The sequence below is a fragment of the Salmo trutta genome, chromosome 28 (genome assembly GCF_901001165.1).
Source record: "Salmo trutta chromosome 28, fSalTru1.1, whole genome shotgun sequence".
Lineage (NCBI taxonomy): Eukaryota > Metazoa > Chordata > Actinopteri > Salmoniformes > Salmonidae > Salmo > Salmo trutta.
In genome coordinates, this window is record NC_042984.1 from 42,395,599 (window position 1) to 42,422,479 (window position 26,881).

Genomic DNA, 26,881 nt, shown 5'->3' on the forward strand with positions numbered 1-26,881 from the left:
CATCTCAAGACGTCAGTCAGGAAGTTAAAGCTTGGTTGCAAATGGGTCTTCCAAATGGACAATGACCCCAAGCATACTTCCAAAGTTGTGGCAAAATGGCTTAAAGACAACAAAGTCAAGGTATTGGAGTGGCCATCACAAAGCCCTGACCTCAATCCTTTAGACAATTTGTGGGCAGAACTGAAAAAGCTTGTGCGAGCAAGGAGGCTTACAAACCTAACTGAGTAAGACCAGCTCTGTCAGGAGGAATGGGCCATTGCTCTGTCAGGAGGAACGGGCCAAAATTCACCCAATTTATTGTGGGAAGGTTGTGGAAGGCTACTCGAAACATTTGATCCAAGTTAAACAATTTAAAAGCAATGCTACCAAATACTAATTTAGTGTATGTAAACTTCTGACCTACTGGGAATGTGATGAAAGAAATAAAAGCTGAAATAAATCATTCTCTCTACTATTATTCTGAAATTTCACATTCTTAAAATAAAGTGGTGATCCTAACTGACCTGAGACAGGGAATCTTTGCTAGGATTAATTGTCAGGAATTGTGAAAAACTGAGTTTAAATGTATTTGGCTAAGGTGCATGTAAACTTCCGACTTCAACTGTATATTCTATCCACGTATTGTCCATAATGTCTATACAGTGCATTTGGAATGTATTCATACCCCTTGACTTTTCCCACATTTTGTTACGTTACAGCCATCGGAGGAGAAGGGCCTTGGTCAGGGAGACTGCCCTTGGAGTTTGCCAAAAGGCACCTAAAGGACTCACAGACCATGAGAAACAAGATTCTCTGGTCTGATAAAAACCAAGTTGCTCTTTGGCCTAAATGCCAAGCCTCACGTCTGGAGGACACCTGCACCATCCCTACACTGAAGCATGGTAGTGGCGGCATCCTGCTGTGGGGATGTTTTTCAGTGGCAGGGACTGGGAGACTAGTCAGGATTGAGGGGGAGATGAACGGAGCAAAGTACATAGAAATTCTTGATGAAAACCTGCTCCAGAATGCTCAAGACTGGGGCGAAGGTTCACCTTCCAATAGGACAACGACTCTAAGCACACAGCCAAGACAACGCAGGAGTGGCTTCGGGGCAAGTCTCTGAATGTCCTCGAGTGGCCCAGCTGGAGCCCGGACTTGAGCCTGATCGAACATCTCTGGAGAGACCTGAAAATCGCTGTGCAGTGACACTCCCCATCCAACCTGACAGATCTTGAGAGGATCTGCAGAGAAGAATGGGAGCAACTCCCCAAATACAAGTGTGACAAGCTTATAGCATCATACCCTAGAATACTCGAGGTTGTAATCGATGCCAAACGTGCTTCAACAAAGTACTGAGTAAAGGTTCTGAATACTTATGTAAATGTCATATCTCGTTTTTCTATTTGTAATACATTTACAAAAATAAAAATAAAAAACTGTTTTTTCTTTGTCATTATGGGGCATTGTTTGTAGATTGATTAGGAAATTATTTAATCCATTTTAGAATAAGGCTGTATTTAATCATTAATAAATACAAATAATATATATTTATTTATACTCCGGACTCCAACATTGCTCGTCCTAATATTTATATATTTCTTAATTCCATTATTTTGCTTTTATATTTGTGTGTTGTGGTATCCCGGCAGGTCTACCCTGGGGGTTGGTGATAGCGGGGGAGGTACGTGCTGGGACATTGGCCCCCTCTGTTGGGAGTACCCAGGTTGGGCACCCCAACGCTGATGGCACCAATTCGGTGTAATTAGGGGAAAGTGCCAACCAGCCATAAAGGCCACATAAATGGAGCACCATGGCACACCGTGGGAGAGAAAAAGTGAGAGGCAAGGAGTGAGCCTACAGAGGGGAATGAAGCTCCCGGAGGCACGGAGCCTACAGAGGGGAATGAAGCTCCCGGAGGCACGGAGCCTACAGAGGGGAATGAAGCTCCCGGAGGCACGGAGCCTACAGAGGGGAATGAAGCTCCCGGAGGCACGGAGCCTACAGAGGGGAATGAAGCTCCCGGAGGCACGGAGCCTAAAGTGTATTGTTAGATATTACTGCTAGGAACAAAAGCATTTCGCTACACCCGTAATAGCATCAGCTAAACGTGTATGCGATCAATACAATTAGATTTGAGTAGATTGAGCAAAACGTTCCTTTACTATTCAGATGAAGAGGCCCATCTAGTTGTGTGGAGAGGAGATGACTATAGACCATTCAATCAGCGGTGAAATAGGTATGACAAATGTGTGCGTGCCATTCTCTTACCATCTGAGCCCGCAGATACATCTGAGCTTGGCTGGCGGTGAGGACGAGGCTGGAGGCGTTGCCTAGAAGCACAGCCTGCTGGGGGATACAGGAGGGAGTGGAGCTAACACTCTGGACTCTGTTGATTATCTGGGCTGCTGCTGGAGGTGTGGCCGGGTTTACCTGGGAGAGGGGTGTACTGTAATGACCATAACTTGTAGAAGAACTAACACAATTCCAATCATATCTGTTAACATGTTTATTTTACGAACGTTCTGTAAGATTGCCCACTCATGAACATGCCCTCATGCCCTAGATATAATCAAGTCATAAAGGCGCAAACAATACAAAGATGCAGGAACAGGCATGCTGACATGGACATGTAGCACACCCAAAAATAATCTAGGTCACAAGGACACAAGCAGACAGAAACAGGGACAGTCATTAAAATCAGTGGACTAGCTACAGACAGACAGCTTTATTAAAACAGTTCCACTCACAGTGGTCTGTGTGGTACACGTCTGGTGAGAGGAGGTCCAATTCTGGTTGGAGCTCTGTCTTCCTGTCACTATGGTAGCCTGGGAAATGAAGGAAATGAAGAAAGGTACCAATATCAAAACTAACAATCAATAATTTGTGCCAACTTGCAGGTAGCCTAGTGGTTGGGGCAGCAGGTAGCCTAGTGGTTAGAGTGTTGGGCCAGTAACTGGAAGGTTGTTGGTTTGAATCCCTGAGCTGACAAGATAAAAACACTTACTACATGATTCCATATGTGTTATTTCATAGTTTTGATGTCTTCACTATTATTCTACAATGTAGAAAATAGTAAAAATAAAGAAAAATCCTTGAATGAGTCGGTGTTCTAAAACTTTTGAACGGTAGTATATACAGTGGGGGGAAAAAGTATTTGATCCCCTGCTGATTTTGTACGTTTGCCCACTTACAAAGAACTTATCAGTCTATAATTTTAATGGAAGGTTTATTTGAACAGTGAGAGACAGAATAACAACAAAAAAATCCAGAAAAACGCATGTCAAAAATGTTATAAAATGATTTGCATTTTAATGAGGGAAATAAGTATTTGACCCCTCTGCAAAACATAGGTAGCATTCCTCCTCCAAACACGGCTAGTTGAGTTGATGTCAAAGAGCTCCATTTTGGTCTCATCTGACCACAATACTTTCCCCAGTTGTCCTCTGTGTCATTCAGGTGTTCATTGGCAAACTTCAGATGGGCCTGTATATGCATTCTTGAGCAGGGGGACCTTGCGGGCGCTGCAGGATTTCAGTTCTTCACGGCGTAGTGTGTTACCAATTGTTTTCTTGGTGACTATGGTCCCAGCTGCCTTGAGATCATTGACAAGATCCTCCCATGTAGTTCTGAGCTGATTCCTCACCGTTCTCATGCTCATTGCAACTCCACGAGGTGAGATCTTGCATGGAGCCCCAGGCCGAGGGATATTGACAATTCTTTTGTGTTTCTTCCATTTGCGAATAATCGCACCAACTGTTGTCACCTTCTCGCCAAGCTGCTTGGCGATGGTCTTGTAGCCCATTCCAGCCTTGTGTAGGTCTACAATCTTGTCCCTGACATCCTTGGAGAGCTGTTTGGTCTTGACCATGATGGAGAGTTTGGAATCTGATTGATTGATTGCTTCTGTGGACAGGTGTCTTTTTTACAGGTAACAAGCTGCGGTTAGGAGCACTCCCTTTAAGAGTGTGCTCCTAATCTCAGCTCGTTACCTGTATAAAAGACACCCGGGAGCCAGAAATCTTTCTGATTCAGAGGGGGTCAAATACTTATTTCCCTCAATAAAATGCAAATCAATTTATAACATTTTTGACATGTGTTTTTCTGGATTTTTTTGTTGTTATTCTGTCTCTCACTGTTCAAATAAACCTACCATTAAAATGATATACTGATCCTTTCTTTGTCAGTGGGCAAACGTACAAAATCAGCAGGGGATCAAATACTTTTTTCCCCCCACTGTATTTCCACACTATGAGGTTGGAATAATACTGTGAAATTGTGAAAATGAGGATAATGCCCTTTTAGTGGAAGAGCTGTTTGAATAGTTTTGGTGGGATGGAGTTTTAGCCTGCCTGGTGACATAGTTAACAGACCAATAAGAAAGATAGTGTTCAGTTGAAAATGTTAAATAATAATAAAAAATAATCACAGTAAGGTGAGTTTACCCAGAAATGATTTGATATTAAGATTATTATTTTTAAATTGACCTTTAACTATTAACCATTCCTACTGAGATACACACTCAATTCAACGTCAATTCAACGTCACGCTATTGAGGTCCATGTCTATGGCACTGTAATTTCTCACAGACTTCTAAACAAAAGTGGATACCCTGAACCCCAGGATAGAGAGACTGAAACATAAGTCAGGACATGGACTCCATTCACCCGTAATCATGGTAGCATCCATATTAATTTAGAAGTGTTTAGAAACAAATATTCTTATTTACAATAACAGTGACTCCAAAATGACAAAATACATTATTTACTATTCATTTCTATTGGGCACAAAATGATCTAAAACAATCAAAACAAACTGCAAATGCATCCAACAAGTTTGTAGACACAAGCTTGATGTAATCACTGTAATTTCAAAACGATTCACCCAAAATGGATGAATATATACAAATATATGATAGTCTGCAGTTTAACCTTATAGTCATTGTCTCCTTTCAAATCCAAAGTGCTGGAGCACAGAGCCAAAACAACAACACAAAATGTCACTGTCCAAATACTTTTGGACCTCACTGTATATGAGGTATGTCGTGTGCTGTGGTTCCCTTGGCACTGGTATACGCCTTGCAGTCTCCCGGGTACACAGACATTCATCACTGTCAGAGCTCAGGAAGCCTGGGGGCATTCTCAGAGAGAGAAAGAGAGAGAGAGAGACAGAGAAAGGCACAGAGGGCTCTCCGTCAATCCACACATTAGCCCACAGGAAGCAGCTCCCATCGCAGGTAAACATGGAGGGAAGGAAGGCAGAGTGTGGAAGTCTTTTCGACAGTCTATCAGCTAGCTAGTCAATAGAACCCATGCCTTGTCTTGAAATGTTGATTTAAACAATAAATGCTAAAATGCTAAAAAATGACATGTAACTGTAACACTATTTGTTTTTGAATGGGTTTGTTTGGTTCAATGGCCTATTCTTAAGGTAATGAATATGCATTTTTAATAATACTGTTGCTTTTGATCCAACTCGCAATGAACACACCCATCCAGAATGTGTGACCCACGCGAGAACCATCATTTTTCAATGTCTCGTCTATCTCGTGGAGCACTGAACGACACGATACTAAAGAGAGCAAATCAGATTATGCATGTGTAATCCATGGCTGTCTAGGAGGATTTGAAAGATGGACGTAAAGAAATCAGTTGAGTTGAGATCAATACTTATCAACCTGTGTCCTGTATGTCCAGGGATCATATGGTTAAATACAACACCAGCTTGAGTTTGTTTAGTTTGTGGGACCTATGATATTTTTTTTTTAAGTTAATTTCCTGCACTTCTACATAGTTTAACTTCTACATATTTTAGGTAGGCTATTTAATAATAGTAATAATAATAATGCATAAGGAAAATAGTCTAGACCCGATTTCCCCAAATGTTATTCTGTTACCAGATATGTTTTATTGTGATAATTTATATGAACCCTCAATTTAATTATACATATTCTCTTTTACTGAATGTGATTCAATCAATTGTTAGCGACAGAGTCACACATTGTATAAGATTACCTCCCAAGCAAAGTCAAATTTATTTGACTCCTCTACTTTAGAAGGTCGTGCCTCAGCATCTGAATGTCATAAAGACAAACCAAAGATATTCCCATGTGCATCAGAATCGGTTCTTCCTCTGACATTTTACAGCCGAAAGCACAGGTTTGTGCATCGTTTAGATCGGTATAAAGAATCACAAACTGTAAAAAAGAAGAAACAGTTTCTTTCACCACTCAAATCAAGGAAGGTCCCCCCTAGGTTGTGAACCCCTGGTCCAGGTCAAAGGTCGATGAACACACTGACACACACAGCATCCTATAGAAGAGAAATCACCAGTGTGCATGACTTTGGAGACATGGTTAATGTATGTCTGTGATAAAGAGGCAGTCTTTGGGCACCAGGACAGCAGTGTGTATTACAAGGCCAACCTTAGCAGAAAGCTGGGTCGAGACGGTCAAGATCTGCTTTGGTGAGATTGACCACATCTCAGTTACACAGTATATCAGTCAATATGCTGTATTTCATTTCATTTAACCAGGATAGTTCTATCAGTAACACTTTTGAATTGTCATCTTCATCATATGGTTCATATGGCTCAGTTACCATGCTGTTTGCAACATCAGAGTTTAGGCTTTTATTGCTGCATGGGACAAACGTATTGGTGACTATAAAAAAGTGCAATCTGGAATTTCCTTGTCCCCTGTGGCCACAAACAATCAATGCTCCAATAGACACACAAACACATCACTCACACACCACTTACATGGACCTGTTGCACACCAGCTAGCCTCTGGAGCTGAGCGTTGCTCAGCTGCTGCTGCTGCTGCTGTTGCTGCTGCTGTTGGAGGGCTGCTGTCTGAAGCATGAGGTGCTGCTGCTGGGCTGCATACATCTGCTGCAGGTACTGGGCTGCCGTGCTGGGTTGTCTGTGGAGCGCCTGTTGGATCACCTTCACGGAGAGAGGGAGAGAGAGATGAAAGATGGAAAGGTGAGAGAGTGAGAGATAGATAGATAGATAGATAGATAGATAGATAGATAGATAGTAATGTGTGAGAGAGAGAGACACACAGATAGATAGATAGATAGAAATGTGTGAGAGAGAGAGAGAGAGAGAGACAGACAGACAGACAGACAGACAGACAGACAGACAGACAGACAGACAGACAGACAGACAGACAGACAGACAGACAGACAGACAGACAGACAGACAGACAGACAGACAGACAGACAGACAGACAGACAGACAGATAGATAGATAGATAGATAGATAGATAGATAGATAGATAGATAGATAGATAGATAGATAGATAGATAGATAGATAGATAGATAGATAGATAGATAGATAGATAGATAGATAGATATAGTAATGTGAGAGAGAGAGAGAGAAACACACACACACACACAGATAGATAGATAGATAGATAGATAGATAGATAGATAGATAGATAGATAGATAGATAGATAGATAGATAGATAGATAGATAGATAGATAGATAGATAGATAGAGTAATGTGAGAGAGAGAGAGAGACACACACACACAGATAGATAGATAGATAGATAGATAGATAGATAGATAGATAGATAGTATTGTGTGTGAGAGAGAGAGAGAGAGAGAGAGAGAGACACACACAGATAGATATTAGAGATAAGGGATCTCCAGAGCCTGTTGGATCACCTGCACAGAGAGAGAGAGGGAGAGATGAAAGATGGAGAGGAGAGAGAGCGAGAGAGAGGGATATATATACACCTCAGAAAGCATATTGCCCAAATTCCCCCCCTAAAGGCACCCATCCATTTCTGTGGTTCCATGGTGGCCCCAGAAAGTCTGGAGGACAGAGGGCCAGTGTCTGACAGCAGTGCTCAGCGCCCCCCCTCCCCCGTCACCCAGACCTCATCTGTCAGAGAGGCCTGACAGCCAAGCCACATTCCCCAGCAGACCCCCTCCTAGGCCCCCCTGACCTCCAGAGGACCAGCCCTACTCCATCACTGCCTGCCTGCCTCCACACTCCTCACTGGCCGGGCCCCTGTTTACACCAGACCAAGACCATGCAACTGAAAAAACATGCAAACTTGCCATCTTCATGGTAGCACTTTATACTACGGTACAGACTAGGCATTTTCTAAGATTGTACACAGTAGAATGGTAATTACATTGTAATGAACTATCAATTACTTGTTTCTTTATGATTAATTCAAACAAGCATCAATGAGATATGCTGTAATCAGATGAAACTCATTACGTACCACACTTTGGAGATCTTTTTTTAAAAATACTTCAGTAAACTCTGAAACAAACCTTGATCAAATAGCAGGGGCTTTTTCTTCATAGAGTTAGATAAGATGAGACCCTCTCTTTTTCTTTAGAACCGACTTGGCATCACTTGCAATAGAAGTTCCACCTATAGGGCTGTGAGATCCTCAGACAGAATCCTCCCCAACCTGGAATCACCAGCCAAGCACCGGGCTAGCCACACAAGAGAGAAGTTCTGCCTTTGGGAACCAATAGCTGCTCTCCCTTAGACTAACTGGCCCCTCCCACAGATCATGGGGAGCCCTCATTAACCAGTGACATCATTGCATCTCAGGTTGACTGAGAGTCTATGTGGAGTTGCACGGCAGATGAGAGAGAGAGAGAGAGAGAGAGGGGGGGGGGGGGGGGGGGAGGTTGACCAATGACCTGTGACCTAGATTCTCAGTGCTCAATATGATAGTCAGGATCACAGAGTCTTCAATCAGGTAGGCACTTTTGTCTCTAACTGGTGGGACTGCTGTGGGTGGTATTTGAAGCATCATTAATGCTGATACCTTTATGCACTTTCAAATCAAATCAAATGTTATTGGTCACATACACATTTATATATACTTTGAATGCCAGAACATCACCACTTGCATTGACGTGTCCGATGAGTTTCTGGAGGAAAAACACATACCATATTCTGGTATGAAAATAATTCAATGTAAGTATCATCAGCGAGACAATCTCTGAACACTCAACCTGGACTCACAACCGATAGCTTTAGTCTTAAACTGGCCACTAGATGGCGGTAAAGACCTGGCAAATTCTGCTTGTTCTGCACTACTGAGCAGGGTTGGAGATCCATTTCATAACACCTATTACAACAGTATTGCTTTCTGAAGACATATGCTGCTTTACATGTGTGAAACGTCACTTTATTGCACTATGTTGTTGTTGTGATGCAACAAAACATCCAAATTCATAAGGGGATTATGTTGCAATGGTGAAAACAACAGCATTAGCAACACCAACATCAACAGCAACAACCCAAGGGTTCAACTAACCCCATGCCACCACACTGGACACACTTTTGAGATACTGTATACAAACATTGCTACTACTGTACCTGAGCAGTCTGTCTACCTGGGATCCCAGCGTAGACAGAGATGTGGGGCAGGGTTGGCCTCCCAGTGCTGCTAGTAGTGACCAGGCTGGTGTTGACACTGGGAGTCGTACTGATGCTGCTGGCACTGGCGGCTGCCGGGCCCTGGGCCTCATTCTGCATGTCGCCCTCTGCCTCCACTTCCCACAATCCACGGTGACTGCTTAGTCGGATAGTCCTCTAACTGATAGAGAGAGAGCGAGAGAAAGAGTGTGTGAGAGAGAGAGGTGGGGGAGTGGAGAGATTTATCTTTAATTTAAAAATAGTTGCAAGGCTGGTGTAATATTGCACTCAGAGCTAGTGGACATGTGTCTTATAAAACACATAAAACACAGGCAGAGTGTTGATAACATGGTCACTCTCTCCCCCCTCAGCCATGACTCCTTAGCCCCAATCTGGCAGGCCACTCTGAGAGGTGATAGGGAAACGACTCGAGTTACAGACAAATTTGCTCGTTATTGAGTCACTTGGAGAAACCCAATCAAAATGAATCACAGGCCTTAAACCACATTGCTCTCTCTCGATGGGTTTCGTTTTCAGATGATTGATTTTCAGAACATTCATGCCTAGCCTACTGGTCAATCAGTTCACAGTCGTCTGGACACTTTCCTACGTGCAGTGCAGGTCAATCATATTTCCGTCTCCTTTTCATATCGAAGAAATGCAACTGGTAGCCTGTTGATACAGACTTTAAATAGGCAATGGTTTCAGTATGATATGTTGGATAAAATAATAAAGACAGACACAAAAGTCAAGATCAATAGCTTTGTCGAAGAATTGTACAAGTCCCTACATACGGGGTCCGGGAAACAGCCCAGCTAGTCGATTACCTATCAACTAGACTCCATAACATCCTCCTTTTCAATAGAAAGTGCAAACATAATGGCACAACATTAAATTCTTAACAGTCAAGTCATAACAATTGAAAAAGCATTACATTTTCTTTTTATTTCAGTTGTCATCTTAAAAAATATACAAACAGAGGACAAGTTAACACAGTCCCTTTCTTACAGAGTAAGCCTGTCCGGTGGCTTACACAGCCGACCCAGCCGTGAGTAAGTATGGGCTTTTACAGGGGTACGAGGGCCACGAGCTGGATAGCTTGGTGGGGTAGAAGCCTCACCTTCAGTTGGCTCATGTCTCAATTCTGCACCCCTTGCCCTTAGGCCTGGACTGTGATACAGCTCATCGAGGTGAGTGTATGACGTATTCTGGTTTGTTGTCTGCTCTGCTATGCACCGATCCACCCGATTGCGACGATAGAGGGAGCCACCAACATCCACCAGATAAGAAGATGGTGCAACTCTCTGAAGGCACGAGCCCAGCCTCCAAAGTCCTGTGTGGTCTCCCGGCAGCGGTTTCATCCTTATTGTTTTCCCCACCTTCAGCTCTGGTAGGTCTCGACAAGTCCGGTCGCAGAAACACTTAGCGAGCTGCTTTCTGTGGTGCTGTTGTGGCGCAGTTCTGTGGCCATGACGCAGAGCTCAAGTAGCTTGTTAGCTACGGGGATGGTAGTTCTCAGACGTCTGGACAGAAGGCGTTGCGCTGGGCTGCTGTCCATGTTTTCGGTGGGTGTGTTCCTCCACTGTAAGATGGCTTTCCAGGGGTCGTTGCTGTCACCCAAGGCCCTGTGTAACAGGTTTTTTGCAATCTTGAAAGCTGACTCTGCCTTGCCATTTGCCTTTGGGTCTTGGAGAGGAGGTCATGTGGTCAAACTCCCATTCTGAGGTGAAACGCTTGAACTGTGCATTGAATTGTGGGTCATTGTCCGTGATGACCTTGTCAGGCTGGCCTTGCATTGCAAACTGCACCTTGCAGCGCTTTATGGCCGTCTCTGCAGACAAATAAGGGAGCAGTTCAATTTCCCGAAAGTCAGAGTAGTGTTCAACAATGAGAAAATAGTCCTTTTGTCTGTGGCAGAATAAGTCCATGCTGACGATTTGCCAGGCCCTTGTGGGCAATTTGTGCGACATCATGGTTTCCTTTTGCTATTCATGAGCGTACTCGTTGCATGTAGTACAGCTGCTGATAAAGTATTTTATTTCTGCTTGCATGTTTGGCCAGTATAATGTTTCACGTGCCTGGCGGTAGCATGTGTCACCTTCAACGTGGCTGGAGTGTATGCGAGTAAGGATCTCTGGACGTAGTGATTTGGGAATAATGACCTTCTGACCTCTGAACAAGATGCCATTTTGCACGCTGATGTTATCTCGAAAGATCTAGTATTCTCTCACTGTGAAAGGTGTCCTCTTTCAGGTACGACCAACCTGTGAGAACCGTGGACTTCAGTGACTGTAGGTGTTCGTCCTTGTCTGTGTGTTGCCTGATCTGGGCTAGGCGGTGATCTGTGACATTTAAGTAGTCTGCCTGATTGATCTGTTGAACATCTTGTTGTTCCTGCTGTAGCGAACAGATGGCCTGCCGCTGACAGGTAGTGCCTCTGCCTGTGCACTGTGCTGTTGCCCTGCTCAGTGTGTCACTGATGTACATATCTGGTCCTGGCTTGTAGACAACCTTCAGGCTGTAGTTTTGCAGAGTTAGGAGCATGCTTTGAAGCCTTTTGGGTACGTTGAGGAGAGGTTTACTGAATATGGCAATAAGTGGTTTGTGGTCAGTATCAGCGGTGACCAGCTCTCGACCATATAAGTAGTGATGGAAGCGCTGGCAAGAGAAGAAAATGCTGAGGCACTCTTCTCAATTTGTGCATAGTTTTGGGGGTTTTGGGGGTGAGCGCTCTCGAGGCAAATGCAATGGGCTGGCCTTCCTGCATAAGGCAGCATCCAAGTCCACTTTGGCTGGAGTCGCTCTGGATTGTGACAGTCTTCGTGACGTCGTAGTAGCGCAACATCCACTGGCATGGATGAAGTCAGAGATTTCATCTCCTGCACTGAGGCCTAGTGTTTGGGTAGCCAGTGCCATGGTGTGTCTTTGACCAGAAACCGGTGCAGAGGCTCACAGACTGCTGATAGGCATGGCATGAACTTTGCAAGATAGTTTGCAAAGCCGATGAGACGCTGCACTCCTTTTGCGTCAGACGGGTTTGGCATATCGAGGATCACTCTGACTTTGTCTGGGTCCGGCTTCAGGCCTTTGGCCGAGAGAATGTGGCCATGGAATTTGACGTCTTTCACCTTGAACTGACGCATCTTCAGGCCAAGGCGCAGCTTAACTGATCGGCAGCGCTCCATCAGTGCCAGGAGCTTCAAATCATGGTCGTGTTCTGCTTCTTCGTCTGTGTCACCACAGCCCACGATCAGGACATCATCAGCAATGGGTTCAATGCCCTTAAGCCCAGCCAGTAACTTGTGCTGCTTGCGTTGGTATACCTCAGTCACCACTGAGACACCAAATCGGAGCTTGAGCCAACTATTACGACCTCAGAGTGTCCAGGTAGTCATGAAGCTGCTTTCTTCGTCCAGCTTGTATTGAAGAAATGCCTCTTGTGGTGAAAATCCTAGCCTTGGAAAACTTGTAGAGGACATCCTCCAGTGTCGGCATGATGTAGTGGGAGCGTTTCAGTGCTTGGTTCAGATGCTTTGGGTCGATGCAGACCCTCAGCTTCTCTGGCTTTTTCACTAAGACCATGTTGTCAGTTGATTCAGTCACAGATGTCATGTGGCCATACTTGTCCAGCTGGGCCTTCACAGCCACTTTCATTGCAATGTGCTCATTGCGAGGAGCACACTGGACTGGAGTGATGCTCTCATCCAATTCAAAGTGTACCTCCCCAGGTACTGATTCAATGGGCCCGTTGAATACATTGTCATATCTGCTGATATCAGGGGTCCATGCTGGACATGCACCACGATGTGCAGGTCATTTGGTACGGTGAATTGCATCAGTCCCAGGCGCTCGCATGTAGAGCCTGAGAGGAGAGGATATTGACTGGTTTTCACGATCTCAAACTCCAGCTTGTGTTTGTGTTTGTGTTTGTGTCCCCAAATAACACATTCGGTCTTGTGTTCGTGTTTGTGTCCCCAAATAACACATTCGGTCTCAAAGATGCCCATTGAGCTCATTAGCTCTCCTGAATACAGCTTTAGGCTAGTATTGCTGGGCAAGAGATGTGTGTCAGGTGCCAGATTGATTTTGTCTTTGTAACTCATTACGTTGCACATAGCACCGGAAACCAGTTGACATTGTTGCAGCTTGTTGTGTAATCGTAGTGTCACTGTCTCGACTTCTGCCGAAGTCGGCTCCTCTCCTTGTTCAGGCGGCGTCCGGCGGTCAACGTCACCGGCTTTCTAGCCATCGCCGCTCCATTTTCCATTGTTCCATTTGTTTTGTCTTGTTCCCTGCACACCTGGTTTACATTCCCAATCACACTGCATGTATTTATTCCTCTGTTCCCCCCATGTCTTTGTGTGAAATTGTTTGGTGTTACGTGTTTGAGGTTACGCGCCAGGCTGGTGTTTATGATCCGTGTTATTGCACGCAGTATGTTTATTTGATATCTTTAGCTTTTGTGACTGTGTTTTGCGCTCTGCACTTTTGCTATTGTGGCTGGAGGTTTTGACGCAGTTGCATCTGTCTGCTGTTTTCTCCTGCCTCAATAAAGTGTGCGCCTGTTCACAACTCTGTGCTCTCCTGCACCTGACTTCGCTACCAGTACGCACCCAACACCTTGACAGTCACAAACAATTTGTTGTTCTTGAGTGTACAGCACCAATGGATTCATGCATGGAAATGTCCCTTTCACTGTTCTGAACACTGAGTGACATCATCAACACAGTGAATTTTGCCCTCACTCACCCTTCTTTCGCTTTTGAGACACACTTTTGCAAAGCGATTATTAGTTCCACAAGCTCTGCATGGTTTTCCGTAGGCAGGGCAGTGGTCTATGCCTTGTGCGTGTACATTTCCACAGTATTTGCATGCTATGGGGCTGTCTGTGTTCACCATTTGTGGTGATTTATTCTGCCTCGATTGGTTTTGTCTGAATGTCTGCCTGGCAACAGCGTGAACAGTATCAGCGTCAGTGGGTGGGGTTTCGATTTCCATTGCTCTCATTTTCATGTCAGTTACTTCGGCAGTGCGGCACATTTCAATGGCAGTTACTAATGTTAAGCCTCTCTCTCTTAGTAGACGGCGGCGCGTGTCCTCATTTGCAATTCCCAGTACTATTTTGTCACAAATCAGTTAATCTTTCAATCCCCCATATTCACAAGTAGCGGATCTTTCCCTCAAACGGGTTACAAAGTTGTGTACTGACTCCCCCTCTTCCTGTTTGCAGCTTTCAAAAACGAACCGCTCGGAAATGACGTTCTTGGCGGGTTTGAAATAATTATCCAATGAATCCAGTATGGCCTTTGCATCACTCTGTTGTCGTGCTGTGAGGGTGAGATTGTGCCGGTAGATATGCCTGCATTCGCTGCCCATTAAACTCCTCAGAGTTGCCGCTTGTACCTCGTTGGGTTTCTCACGTATACTGGTCGCAAGCGCATAGTCCTCGAATTCGTCCCTGAAGTTGTCCCAATTAGTAATCCAGTCCCCTGTGAGAACCATGGAATTTGGTGGCGGAATGTTTGCTGCCATAGCGATGGAATAGATCTCTTTGCCTTCAGCCATCGAGGTAGGTAGTGATGCTAGCTAGCCAGCTAACAACGAGTTGATCAGTGGTGTGACTAAAGTTAGCAGTAGGAAATGGCGTCTGTTCACATATGGAATGTAACTGCACCTACAGTGCCTTGCAAAAGTATTCATCCCCCTTGGCGTTTTTCCTATTTTGTTGCATTACAACCTGTAATTTAAATAGATTTTTATTTGGATTTCATGTAATGGACATACACAAAATAGTCCAAATTGGTGAAGTGAAATGAAAAAAATAACTTGTTTAAATGTTTTTTATAAAAAATTGAAAAGTGGTGCGTGCATATGTATTCACCCCCTTTGCTATGAAGCCCCTAAATAAGATCTGGAGCAACCAATTACCTTCAGAAGTCACATAATTAGTTAAATAAAGTCCACCTGTGTGCAATCTAAGTGTCACATGATCTCAGTATATATAAACCTGTTCTGAAAGGCCCCCGAGCCTGATACACCACTAAGCAAGGGTCACCACCAAGCAAGCGACAATATGAAGACCAAGGAGCTCTCCAAACAGGTCAGGGACAAAGTTGTGGAGAAGTACAGATCAGGGTTGGGTTATAAAAAAATATCAGAAACTTTAAACATCCCACGGAGCACCATTAAATCCGTTATTAAAAAATGGAAAGAACATGGCACCACAACAAACCTCCCAAAAGAGAGTGTCACCCACCAAAACTCATGGTCCAGGCAAGGAGGTCATTAATCAGAGAGGCAACAAAGAGACAGATAACCCTGAAGGAGCTGCAAAGCTCCACAGCGGAGATTATATCTGTCCATAGGACCACTTTAAGCCATACACTCCACAGAGCTGGGCTTTATGGAAGAGTGGCCAGAAAAAAAGCCATTGCTTAAAGAAAAAAATAAGCAAAAGGCATGTGGGAGACTCCCCAAATATATGGAAGAATGTACTCTGGTCAGATGAGACTAAAATTGAGCTTTTTGTCCATCAAGGAAAATGCTATGACTGGCGCAAACACAACACCTCTCATCACCCCGAGAACAGTATCCCCAGAGCGAAGCATGGTGGTGGCAGCATCATGCTGTGGAGATGTTTTTCATCGGCAGGGACTGGGAAACTGGTCAGAATTGAAGGAATGATGGATGGCGCTAAATACAGGAAAATTCTTGAGGGAAACCTGTTTCAGTCTTCCAGAGATTTGAGACTGGGATGGAGGTTCACCTTCCAGCAGGACAATGACCCTAAGCATACTGCTAAAGCAACACTTGAGTGGTTTAAGGGGAAACATTTAAATGTCTTGGAATGGCATAGTCAAAGCCCAGATCCCAATCCAATTGAGAATCTGTGGTATGACTTCAATACTGCTGTACACCAGCAGAAACCATCCAACTTGAAGCAGCTGGAGCAGTTTGCCTTGAAGAATGGGAAAAAATCCCAGTGGCTAGATGTGCCAAGCTTATAGAGACATACCCCAAGAGACTTGCAGCTGTAATTTCTGCAAAAGTTGGCTCTACAAAGTATTGACTTTGGGGGGGTGAATAGTTATGCACAATCAAGTTTTCTGTTTTTTTGTCTTATTTCTTGTTTGTTTCACAATAAAAAATATTTTGCATCTTCAAAGTGGTAGGCATGTTGTGTAAGTCAAATGATACAACCCCCCCAAAAATCAATGTTAATTCCAGGTTGTAAGGCAACAAACTAGGAAAAAGCCACTGTATACTGTACACAGCTACAAAAATAACAAACGTGGTTTTCAAGACACTTCTGATACCATGTTTCAGTATGATATATTGGATAAAAGAATAAAGACAGACACAAATGTCAAGTTTAATAGCCTTGTTGAAGCATTGTACAAGAACCCTACATACGGGGTCCGAAGAACAGCCCACCTAGTCGATTACCTTTCAACTAGACTCCGTAACAGCTATTGGTTCCAAACACTATAGCCTAATACTCCTCCAATCAATGGAAAGATTTACTGTGCTGCCGACAAACAGCGGTGCATAATCTGTAATTAAACTAAAAAACTCATCATGATGTGCTGAAAATTAATACCAAAAAACTGTGCTGAAAATGAATGAATCTGCACAGCCCCTGCTAAAGCCAATGGAAAAGATGGTGGTGCTGAGGAAGGAGCCTGTCTTGCCGGTTCCTGCTTGATTTTGTTTTTTTTATGGCATTTTTTTGCGAAAACTGAAACAATTATGATGTTTCAGTATGATAGGCCTATTCAAGAAAATATCATAGGCCTAGTTTTATTATATTGATAATTATATTCTATGAAACAAATTTAAAGAAAATGTATTATTACAAGGTTAAAGTAACTTTTCTTTATATGTGCACGTTTTAATTAATTAATTAATTAATGTATTAGTAGGCTTATGGATTAAATTTTTCAAGTTATTCGTACAACCCTATTTTATTAATTAAATAAAGGCAATATTCTGCCCATAAGAACGAATTTATATACAATCATCTGCCTATATGAAAAATGTATTTTGGGGCATACAGTATGTGAACCAAGAGATATAAGAGCCTTCACGAGTTTCCCCAGGAGCCATTAGCCAACCGTCGTTCCCGATGCATTCGCGGACAAAAGAGCTTCTGCTGCAGCCTTCACTGTAAAATATAACGCGTTGCGGCGGTGCTTCGGCCTACTGGAACTTAACCCTGGGACTCCTGGTGCTTCCATTATGGAAACACACTTCAAAGAACACCACCCTCCTCCTCCTCTCTCACTGGAGCTTCCAGGGGGGAGTTTGGCAGGGAGGGGGCTGGCAGAGGGTTAATTGAAGCTAGAGGGTGAGGGGAGTTAGGGAGTAAGCCTCATAAAGTTCCAGTTCAATTCTGAACTTCTGGTGGAAGAACAGCTACACCAACATCTCTACACCAACTGCAGTTTCTACACCATACAGCTGACAAATGGGAGTGTGACAAAGACATCCACATGCCATGGCGTGTCACACACACACACACACACACACACACACACACACACACACACACACACACACACACACACACTCAGACAAAGCAACCCTATTCCATCCAATTCTGTGCATGACGTACGGCACCTACAAACACACTGGTCCACCCATTGAATCCATGGACATGAATTAGTGAAATAAACGTAGAGTACGTCTAATGGACCCTCCATTAATGCAGACGTCTCCCAATGACAATGCGACATGGCGTTCTGTTTCCCCTCACACCAGAAAGAGAGAGAGAAGGAGTGAGCAGGTGAAGGGTGCCATTGCTGACACCCTTCAGACACACAACTTGCAGACTTGTTTACGCTGCTGTGCGTTTCTGTTGCCGATCTTACTTTGCTACCTGACGGTTTATCCTTTTTCATTACCGTATATTTTTACTTTTTCCCTCACTCAACTTTTTTCATTCAACTTTCTTACCCCGGAGGTTTTATCTGGACATGGTTCGTCAGGACTTCAAACAGCCGAAGCTAAGTAACATTAACATGATGCCTTCTAATTGCAGTCGTTGTACTTATAATATACAGGAGAACGATCGCCTTACGGCAAGGATAGCTGTGCTGCAAGCCCAGCTTCAGACGCAATCGTTAGGCAAGGGTAATTTCAGTGTAGGAAAGGATGAAACAGCGTCTGTGCCACCAGCAAGTACAGATAGTAACGTTAGTATAAACCCCCTCGCACGGTCCCCGCAGCCGGACAACTTTCTCATGGCTTCTGGAGGGAAACGCTGTAGGAATGCTCAACCGGTGTCGTTTATTCAGCCGACAGAAACTTTCAACCGGTTCTCCCCATTAAGGAGTCGGAGTCGGAGGCCGAGATTTCTCTGGTCTCTACTCCTTCCGTTGTGGGGTCTGAGACGCCGAAGGCTCCCACCATTAGCTCTGACAAATTGAAAACCCTAGTCATTGGCGACTCCATTACCCACAGTATTAGACTTAAAACGAATCATCCAGCGATCATACACTGTTTACCAGGGGGCAGGGCTACCGACGTTAAGGCTAATCTAAAGACGGTGCTGGCTAAAGCTAAAACTGGCGAGTGTAGAGAGTATAGAGATATTGTTATCCACGTCGGCACCAACGATGTTAGAATGAAACAGTCAGAGGTCACCAAGCGCAACATAGCTTCAGCGTGTAAATCAGCTAGAAAGATGTGTCGGCATCGATTAATTGTCTCTGGCCCCCACCCCCTCCCAGTTAGGGGGAGTGATGAGCTCTACAGCAGAGTCTCACAACTCAATCGCTGGTTGAAAACTGTGTTTTGCCCCTCCCAAAAGATAGAATTTGTAGATAATTGGCCCTCTTTCTGGGACTCACCCACAAACAGGACCAAGCCTGGCCTGGTGAGGAGTGACGGACTCCATCCTAGCTGGAGGGGTGCTCTCATCTTATCTACGAACATAGACAGGGCTCTAACTCCTCTAGCTCCACAATGAAATAGGGTGCAGGCCAGGCAGCAGGCTGTTAGCCAGCCTGCCAGCTTAGTGGAGTCTGCCACTAGCACAATCAGCGTAGTCAGCTCAGCTTTCCCCATTGAGACCGTGTCTGTGCCTCGATCTAGGTTGGGCAAAATTAAAAATGGCGGTGTTCGCTTTAGCAATCTCACTAGTATAAAGACCTCCTCCATTCCTGCCATTATTGAAAGAGATTGTGATACCTCACATCTCAAGATAGGGTTACTTAATGTTAGATCCCTCACTTCCAAGGCAGTTATAGTCAATGAACTAATCACTGATCATAATCTTGATGTGATTGGCCTGACTGAAACATGGCTTAAGCCTGATGAATTTACTGTGTTAAATGAGGCCTCACCCCCTGGTTACACTAGTGACCATACCCCCCGTGCATCCGGCAAAGGCGGAGGTGTTGCTAACATTTACGATAGCAAATTTCAATTTACAAAAAAAAAAACAATGACGTTTTCGTCTTTTGAGCTTCTAGTCATGAAATCTATGCAGCCTACTCACTCACTTTTTATAGCTACTGTTTACAGGCCTCCTGGGCCATATGCAGTGTTCCTCACTGAGTTCGCTGAATTCCTATCGGATCTTGTAGTCATAGCAGATAATATTCAAATTTTTGGTGACTTTAACATTCACATGGAAAAGTCCATAGACCCACTCCAAAAGGCTTTCGGAGCCATCATCGACTCAGTGGGTTTTGTCCAACATGTCTCTGGACCTACTCACTGCCACAGTCATACTCTGGACCTAGTTTTGTCCCATGGAATAAATGTTGTGGATCTTAATGTTTTTCCTCATAATCCTGGATTATCGGACCACCATTTTATTGCGTTTGCAATTGCAACAAATAATCTGCTCAGACCCCAACCAAGGAGCATTAAAAGTCGTGCTATAAATTCTCAGACAACCCAAAGATTCCTTGATGCCCTTCCAGACTCCCTCTGCCTACCCAAGGACGTCAGAGGACAAAAATCAGTTAACCACCTAATCGAGGAACTCAATTTAACCTTGCGCAATACCCTAGATGCAGTTGCACCCCTAAAAATTAAAAACATCTGTCATAAGAAACTAGCTCCCTGGTATACAGAAAATACACGAGCTCTGAAGCAAGCTTCCTGAAAATTGGAACGGAAATGGCGCCACACCAAACTGGAAGTCTTCCGACTAGCTTGGAAAGACAGTACCGTGCAGTATCGAAGAGCCCTCACTGCTGCTCGATCATCCTATTTTTCCAACTTAATTGAGGAAAATAAGAACAATCCGAAATGTCTTTTTGATACTGTCGCAAAGCTAACTAAAAAGCAGCATTCGCAAATGGAGGATGGCTTTCACTTCAGCAGTAATACATTTATGAACTTCTTTGAGGAAAAGATCATGATCATTAGAAAGCAAATTATGGACTCCTCTTTAAATCTGGGTATTCCTCCAAAGCTCCATTGTCCTGAGTCTGCACAACTCTGCCAGGACCTAGGATCAAGGGAGATAAAGTGTTTTAGTACTATATCTCTTGACACAATGATGAAAATAATCATGGCCTTCAAACCCTCAAGCTGCATACTGGACCCTATTCCAACTAAACTACTGAAAGAGCTGCTTCCTGTGCTTGGCCCTCCTATGTTGAACATAATAAACGTCTCTCTATCCACCGGATGTGTACCAAGCTCACTAAAAGTGGCAGTAATAAAGTCTCTCTTGAAAAAGCCGAATCATGACCCAGAAATTATAAAAAAACTATCGGCCTATATCAAATCTTCCAGTCCTCTCAAAATTTTTAGAAAAAGCTGTTGCACAACAACTCACTGCCTTCCTGAAGACAAACAATGTATACGAAACGCTTCAGTCTGGTTTTAGACCCCATCATAGCACTGAGACTGCACTTGTGAAGGTGGTAAATTACCTTTTAATGACGTCAGACCGAGGCTCTGCATCTGTCCTCGTGCTCCTAGATCTTAGTGCCGCTTTTGATACCATCAATCACCACATTCTTTTGGAGAGATTGGAAACCCAAATTGGTCTACATGGACAAGTTCTGGCCTGGTTTAGATCTTATCTGTCGGAAAGATATCAGTTTGTCTCTGTGAATGGTTTGTCCTCTGACAAATCAATTGTAAATTTCGGTGTTCCTCAAGGTTCCGTTTTAGGACCACTATTATTTTCACTATACATTTTACCTCTTGGAGATGTCATTCGAAAACATAATGTTAAATTTCACTGCTATGCGGATGACACACAGCTGTACATTTCAATGAAACTTGGTGAAGCCCCAAAATTGCCCTCGCTAGAAGCCTGTGTTTCAGACATAAGGAAGTGGATGGCTGCAAACTTTCTACTTTTAAACTCGGACAAAACAGAGATGCTTGTTCTAGGTCCCAAGAAACAAAGAGATCTTCTGTTGAATCTGACAATTAATCTGGATGGTTGTACAGTTGTCTCAAATAAAACTGTGAAGGACCTCGGCGTTACTCTGGACCCTGATCTCTCTTTTGAAGAACATATCAAGACTGTTTCAAGGACAGCTTTTTTCCATCTACGTAACATTGCAAAAATCTGAAACTTTCTGTCCAAAAATGACGCAGAAAAATTAATCCATGCTTTTGTTACTTTTAGGCTGGACTACTGCAATGCTCTACTTTCCGGCTACCCGGATAAAGCACTAAACAAACTTCAGTTAGTGCTAAATACGGCTGCTAGAATCCTGACTAGAACCAAAAAAATGTATCATATTACTCCAGTGCTAGCCTCCCTACACTGGCTTCCTGTTAACCTGTTATGGATAGGGGGCAGTATTTTCACGGCCGGATAAAAAACGTACCCGATTTAATCTGATTATTACTCCTGCCCAGAAACTAGAATATGCATATAATTATTAGCTTTGGATAGAAAACACTCCAAAGTTTCTAAAACTGTTTGAATGGTGTCTGTGATTATAACAGAACTCATTTGGCAGGCCAAAACCTGAGAAGATTCTGTACAGGAAGTACCCTGTCTGACCATTTCTTGGCCTTCTTGAATATCTCTATCCAAAACAGGGGATCTCTGCTGTTACGTGACACTTCCTACGGCTCCCATGGGCTCTCAGAAGGCGGCAAAAAGCTGAATCGTGGCTTTGCAGGCCCTGGCTGAAAAACATTAGCGCGTTTGGATAGTGGCCGGTCAGAGTACTATGAGACTGAGGCTCGTGCACGAGTCGACTCCATGTTTACTTTCTCTCTCTTTGAACGAATACAACCACTCCCGGTCGGAATATTATTGCTTTTTTACGATAAAAATGGCATAAAAATTGATTTTAAACAGCGGTTGACATGCTTCGAAGTACGGTAATGGAATATTTAGATTTTTTTTGTCACAAAACGCGTCGGGCGCGTAACCCTTCGTCACCCTTCGTCACCCTTGGATAGTGTCTTGAACGCACGAACAAAACACCACTATTTGGATATAACTATGGATTATTTTGAACCAAACCAACATTTGTTATTGAAGTAGCAGTCCTGGGAGTGCATTCTGATGAAGAACACCAAAGGTAATCAAACTTTTCTAATAGTAAATCGGAGTTTGGTGAGGATCAAACTTGGTGGGTGTCAAAATAGCTAGCCATGATGGCTGGGCTATCTACTCAGAATATTGCAAAATGTGCTTTCACCGAAAAGCTATTTTAAAATCGGACACCTCGATTGCACAAAGAAGTTCTGTATCTATAATTCTTAAAATAATTGTTATGTTTTTTGTGAACGTTTATCATGAGTAATTTAGTAAATTCACCGGAAGTGTTCGGTGGGAATGCTAGTTCTGAACGTCACATGCTAATGTAAAAAGCTGGTTTTTGATATAAATATGAACTTGATTGAACAAAACATGCATGTATTGTATAACATAATGTCCTAGGCGTGTCATCTGATGAAGATCATCAAAGGTTAGTGCTGCATTTAGCTGTGGTTTTGTTTTTTTGTGACATTATATGCTAGCTTGAAAAATGGGTGTCTGATTATTTCTGGCTGAGTACTCTGCTGACATAATCTAATGTTTTGCTTTCGCTGTAAAGCCTTTTTGAAATCGGACAGTGTGGTTAGATAAAGGAGAGTCTTGTCTTTAAAATGCTGTAAAATAGTCATATGTGCGTCACTTGAGTGGGTTGAGTCACTGACGTGGTCTTCCTGTCTGGGTTGGCGCCCCCCCTTGGGTTGTGCCATGGCGGAGATCTTTGTGGGCTATACTCGGCCTTGTCTTAGGACGGTAAGCTGGTGGTTGTAGACATCCCTCTAGTGGTGTGGGGGCTGTGCTTTGGCAAAGTGGGTGGGGTTATATCCTGCCTGTTTGGCCCTGTCCGGGGGTATCATCGGATGGGGCCACATTGTCTTCTGATCCCTCCTGTCTCAGCCTCCAGTATTTATGCTGCAGTAGTTTATGTGTCGGGGGGCTAGGGTCAGTCTGTTACATCTGGAGTATTTCTCTTGTCTTATCCGGTGTCCTGTGTGAATTTAAATATGCTCTCTCTAATTCTCTCTTTCTCTCTTTCTTTCTTTCTCTCGGAGGACCTGAGCCCTAGGACCATGCCTCAGGACTACCTGGCATGATGACTCCTTGCTGTCCCCAGTCCACCTGGCCATGCTGCTGCTCCAGTTTCAACTGTTCTGCCTGCGGCTATGGAACCCTGACCTGTTCACCGGACGTGCTTGTTGCACCCTCGACAACTACTATGATTATTATTATTTGACCATGCTGGTCATTTATGAACATTTTGACATCTTGACCATGTTCTGTTATAATATCCACCCGGCACAGCCAGAAGAGGACTGGCCACCCCTCATAGCCTGGTTCCTCTCTAGGTTTCTTCCTAGGTTTTTGGCCTTTCTAGGGAGTTTTTCCTAGGGAGTTTTTCCTAGCCACCGTGCTTCTTTCACATGCATTGCTTGCTGTTTGAGGTTTTAGGCTGGGTTTCTGTACAGCACTTTGAGATTTTAGCTGATGTACGAAGGGCTATATAAATACATTTTATTTGATTTGATTTTGACCAGTGGTGTAAATAACTTAGGTAAAAATACTATACTTTAAAGTACTAGTTAAGTCGGTTTTTTGGGAGGGTATCTGTACTTTACTTTATTATTTATATTTTTGACAACATTTACTTCACTACATTCCTTAAGAAAATAAGTAACTCTTTACTGCATACATTTCCCCTGGCATCCAAAAGTACTCTTTACATTTTGAATGCTTAGCAGGACAGGAAAATGATCCAATTCACACAATTATCAAGAGAACATCCCTGGTCATCCCTACTGCCTCTGATCTGGCGGACTCACTAAACACACAGTCTTCCTTTGTAAATGATGTCTGAGTGTTGGAGTGTGCCCATGGCTTTCTGTAAATAAAATAAATAAAAATAAATGGTGCCATCTGGTTTACTTAATATAAGGAATTTGAAATTATTTGTACTTTTTCTTTTGATAATTAAGTATATTTTAGCAGTTATATTTACTTTTGATACTTAGTATATTTAGTATATTTAATACTCAACTAGTATTTTACTGGGTAACTTTCACTTTTATTTGAGTCATTTTCTATTAAGGTATCTTCATTTTACTCAAGTATGACAATTAGGTACTTTTCCACCACTGGCTGACACCTCAGCTCCTGTCTCTATCTCAGCATGGTGGAGTGTCAAAAGGTGTGGTCTGCTCCTCCCAGCAATAACAGACACACAGCACAGGAAAACATCATTCATACACCCTACATTTCAAATGTGGTATCTTATCACACACAAACACAATTCTAGGGTGCTGGCCCTCACTTGATGGGCCAAGAATGGATCCCTGTGGTACCCCATGTGTAATAAAGTCAAGTACATCTTGATGAACTGTAATAAGTGTATTGTTAAAAAGGAAACCATGAATCATAATGCCCATGTGGTGTGGTGTGTGGTGTGGGCTGAGGGGGAGGGCTTGTAAACTACGGACGAAGTTAACTCTTACCTCACTGCCCCCAGCAAGAGCTTTGACTGGCTTTATGATGTGCCCTCCCCAGGGTAGCTTATACCATACAGTGACTGCCTTCTGTCTGGCTACAGTGGAAATACCCAAACTACGCTGTACTCTGCAGTCAGTCAATGTACATCCCAAGCTTGGCCCACTACCGACACCAGCACTTCTCTCATTTATATACTGTAAGTGGTGAAAATTATGACAATGATGACATCAGAAGAAATTAATTACATTTCAACCTCCAAAATGGTGGGTGGGGGACAACTCCTTTTTAGGGGGAACCAGAGTATTTCCAATTTATAAACGCCATACCTGTGACTTCAATCTGAACTGAACACTACTGCTGGTATATGTATTTTTGGGGAGTAACCCTTACAACCCTTTTTTAGGGTAGCTCTTATAAAGAGATTCTGAATTCTATCAGTGGATGTGTTGTGTGAGGGGAAAAACCTCTCTCTTAGTGGTCAGGACCACTGGGCAGGCAGGGGGAGATTATTGGCCCTCATTTCCTTAAGACCCCCCCAATAAACCTGCCTGCTTTGTCTGCCAGAGGAGGGCCTTTTGTGTGAGACAAGGCAGAGTGATATACAGCCTGTGTTGTCATGGTTTCATTGATTGTAAAGCAATGCAGAGAGAGAGAGTGGCTTAGTGATGGTGTTGAGGATGCGAATGCAGCACCTCGTGCTGTGGCTAATGTGAAGGAGGAAGACTGTGAGTGATGGTCATTCTCATCTGAAGTGCTCCTCCCTCCACTTTCTGAGGGTCATAGCTCATAAACATTCAGTCACAACACATGTATTAATATAAAGGATTCATTTAGACAAAGGTATTCAACTGTTGTGATCAGAAAGGAAAAAAAATAAATGAAGGATAAAAGTTGGAACTACTGCACCTGGATGTAGCAAATGTACAAGAGCAAAATTTAAATGTGCAAAATAATATTGATTGCATCGATTTTCCTAGGCTCATTTTCATAAACATGTTCTGCTACTCAAGGTAAGGAAGAGGTAGTGTTTGTGTTGAGGGGAAAATGAGAGGAATTCAGATGGATGCACTCAAATCCACATTGCTGCCCAAAACCGCCTAAAATCGGTAATGGACCTGCCACATGCTATAACATAAACTCAGCAAAAAAATAAACATTCCTTTTTCAGGACCCTGTCTTTCAAAGATAATTCGTAAAAATCCAAATAACTTCACAGATCTTCATTGTAAAGGGTTTAAACACTGTTTCCCATGCTTGTTCAATGAACCATAAACAATTAATGAACATGCACCTGTGGAACGGTCGTTAAGACACTAACAGCCTACAGACGGTAGGCAATTAAGGTTACCGTTATGGAAATTTAGGACACTAAAGAGGCCTTTCTACTGGCTCTGAAAAACACCAAAAGAAAGATGCCCAGGTCCCTGCTCATCTGCGTGAACGTGCCTTAGGCATGCTGCAAGGAGGCATGAGGACTGCAGATGTGGCCAGGGCAATAAATTGCAATGTCCGTACTGGGAGACGCCTAACACAGCGCTACAGGGAGAC

General features: G+C 43.4%; 1 protein-coding gene across 6 annotated transcripts in view; it reads right to left on the minus strand.

Moving 5' to 3' along the window:
- Positions 1-26,881, minus strand: part of LOC115166283 (polyhomeotic-like protein 2) — a 49,053-nt gene that overhangs the window by 17,533 nt on the left and 4,639 nt on the right. For 4 of the 6 annotated variants that reach the window (XM_029720136.1, XM_029720135.1, XM_029720134.1 and 1 more), the window contains exons 2-5: positions 9,337-9,556; positions 6,736-6,921; positions 2,727-2,804; positions 2,248-2,409 (exon numbers count right to left, since the gene is read on the minus strand). In XM_029720136.1, coding sequence (XP_029575996.1) covers positions 2,248-2,409; positions 2,727-2,804; positions 6,736-6,921; positions 9,337-9,495 — 585 coding nt within the window. In that variant the 5' untranslated portion in view covers positions 9,496-9,556. Of the gene's footprint in view, positions 1-2,247; positions 2,410-2,726; positions 2,805-5,003; positions 5,297-6,735; positions 6,922-8,270; positions 8,443-9,336; positions 9,557-26,881 lie in introns of those variants that run through there. The other 2 variants (XM_029720137.1, XM_029720138.1) reach the window with 2 other exon arrangements.